The following is a 992-nucleotide window of genomic DNA, read 5'->3' as shown; positions in this document are numbered from 1 at the left end:
CCGGATAAATGAACCACCGGAGCCCTCATCGGTTTTATCGTTACGTCTCCTGTTACACCAAACCAGAAACACAAGATTCCATCAAACTGGAACAGCTGACAACGGCTGAATCGAGAAGGTGGGGAGAGGGGGAGGAAGAGACCCTTCCCCAAAGCCAGGGTAAGCGCAGGCTCAGAGAACGCGGTTTGGGTTACACCGGCAAGAAACTGATAACTTTTGGACCCTGTGTTTTTAAAAACGAGACCGTTCTACCAGGCTCTACGGCTGCAACTGCACGTTCCCGCTTCCAACTCCTTCAACCCCAGCCGGTTTCATGCGGACGCAGAAGCCGCCGGTGCCATCTGCTTCAAGGACAACGCAAAACGAGTTCGAACTTGATCTAAAAACCCCAAGAGACGGGAAGTTTTCAGCTCAGGAAGCGCTCCGCACCGGGCGTTGACAGAGGGAGTCCGGGTGCGGGATGGGACCGGCGTGCCTACGAGGAGCGCTACGCTGAGCCTGGCCTGACCTCGCCCTGCCGGGAGGGTGTTTTTTGCTTCAAAAGGGTAAAAAAAACCTGACCCGTGGGCGTGAACTCGGCCCTTGGGGCACACTTGGGGACAGGGCCCATCCCAAAACGCAACCGCGGAGCTCAAGAGGCACATGGAGACGCGATCCCGGCACGGCGGCAGGTGGCGTGCGGGTTGGAGTACTCGGGGCGGGGGGAAGATAGAAAAACGCCATCGGAAATGAACAGGTTTCGTAGGACAGAGTATCAAAACGGTCAAGGGACACACTAAGGGCTGATCTCTCGGTAGAACAGGGCCGCTCCCTATTCCCGCGGGTCCTTCCAGCATCACTCAGGGTTTCAGCTTTTAGCTTACGGGCATCGACATCACACACTAATCAACGCGAGTCTCTCGGAACGACCTTCAGTCGTTCGTCTCCGGGTCCGTCTGAGCCATGTAAGCATCCAGCTCGGCATCGAGGTGTCCTTTCGTTTTAGACATGTA

At 56.2% G+C, this 992-nt stretch overlaps 1 protein-coding gene across 4 annotated transcripts in view; it reads right to left on the bottom strand.

Moving 5' to 3' along the window:
• Positions 1-911: 911 nt before the first annotated feature.
• CHTOP (chromatin target of PRMT1) overlaps positions 912-992 on the bottom strand; it is a 6,234-nt gene continuing 6,153 nt past the window's right edge. For all 4 annotated transcript variants that reach the window (XM_010155803.1, XM_010155804.1, XM_010155806.1 and 1 more), the window contains exon 6: positions 912-992. This exon is cut by the window's right edge and continues 113 nt beyond it. In XM_010155803.1, the coding sequence (XP_010154105.1) occupies positions 912-992 (81 nt within the window).

This window comes from Eurypyga helias, unplaced genomic scaffold, assembly GCF_000690775.1.
Source record: "Eurypyga helias isolate BGI_N326 unplaced genomic scaffold, ASM69077v1 scaffold23227, whole genome shotgun sequence".
Lineage (NCBI taxonomy): Eukaryota > Metazoa > Chordata > Aves > Eurypygiformes > Eurypygidae > Eurypyga > Eurypyga helias.
This window is presented reverse-complemented; position numbering and strand designations above follow the sequence as displayed.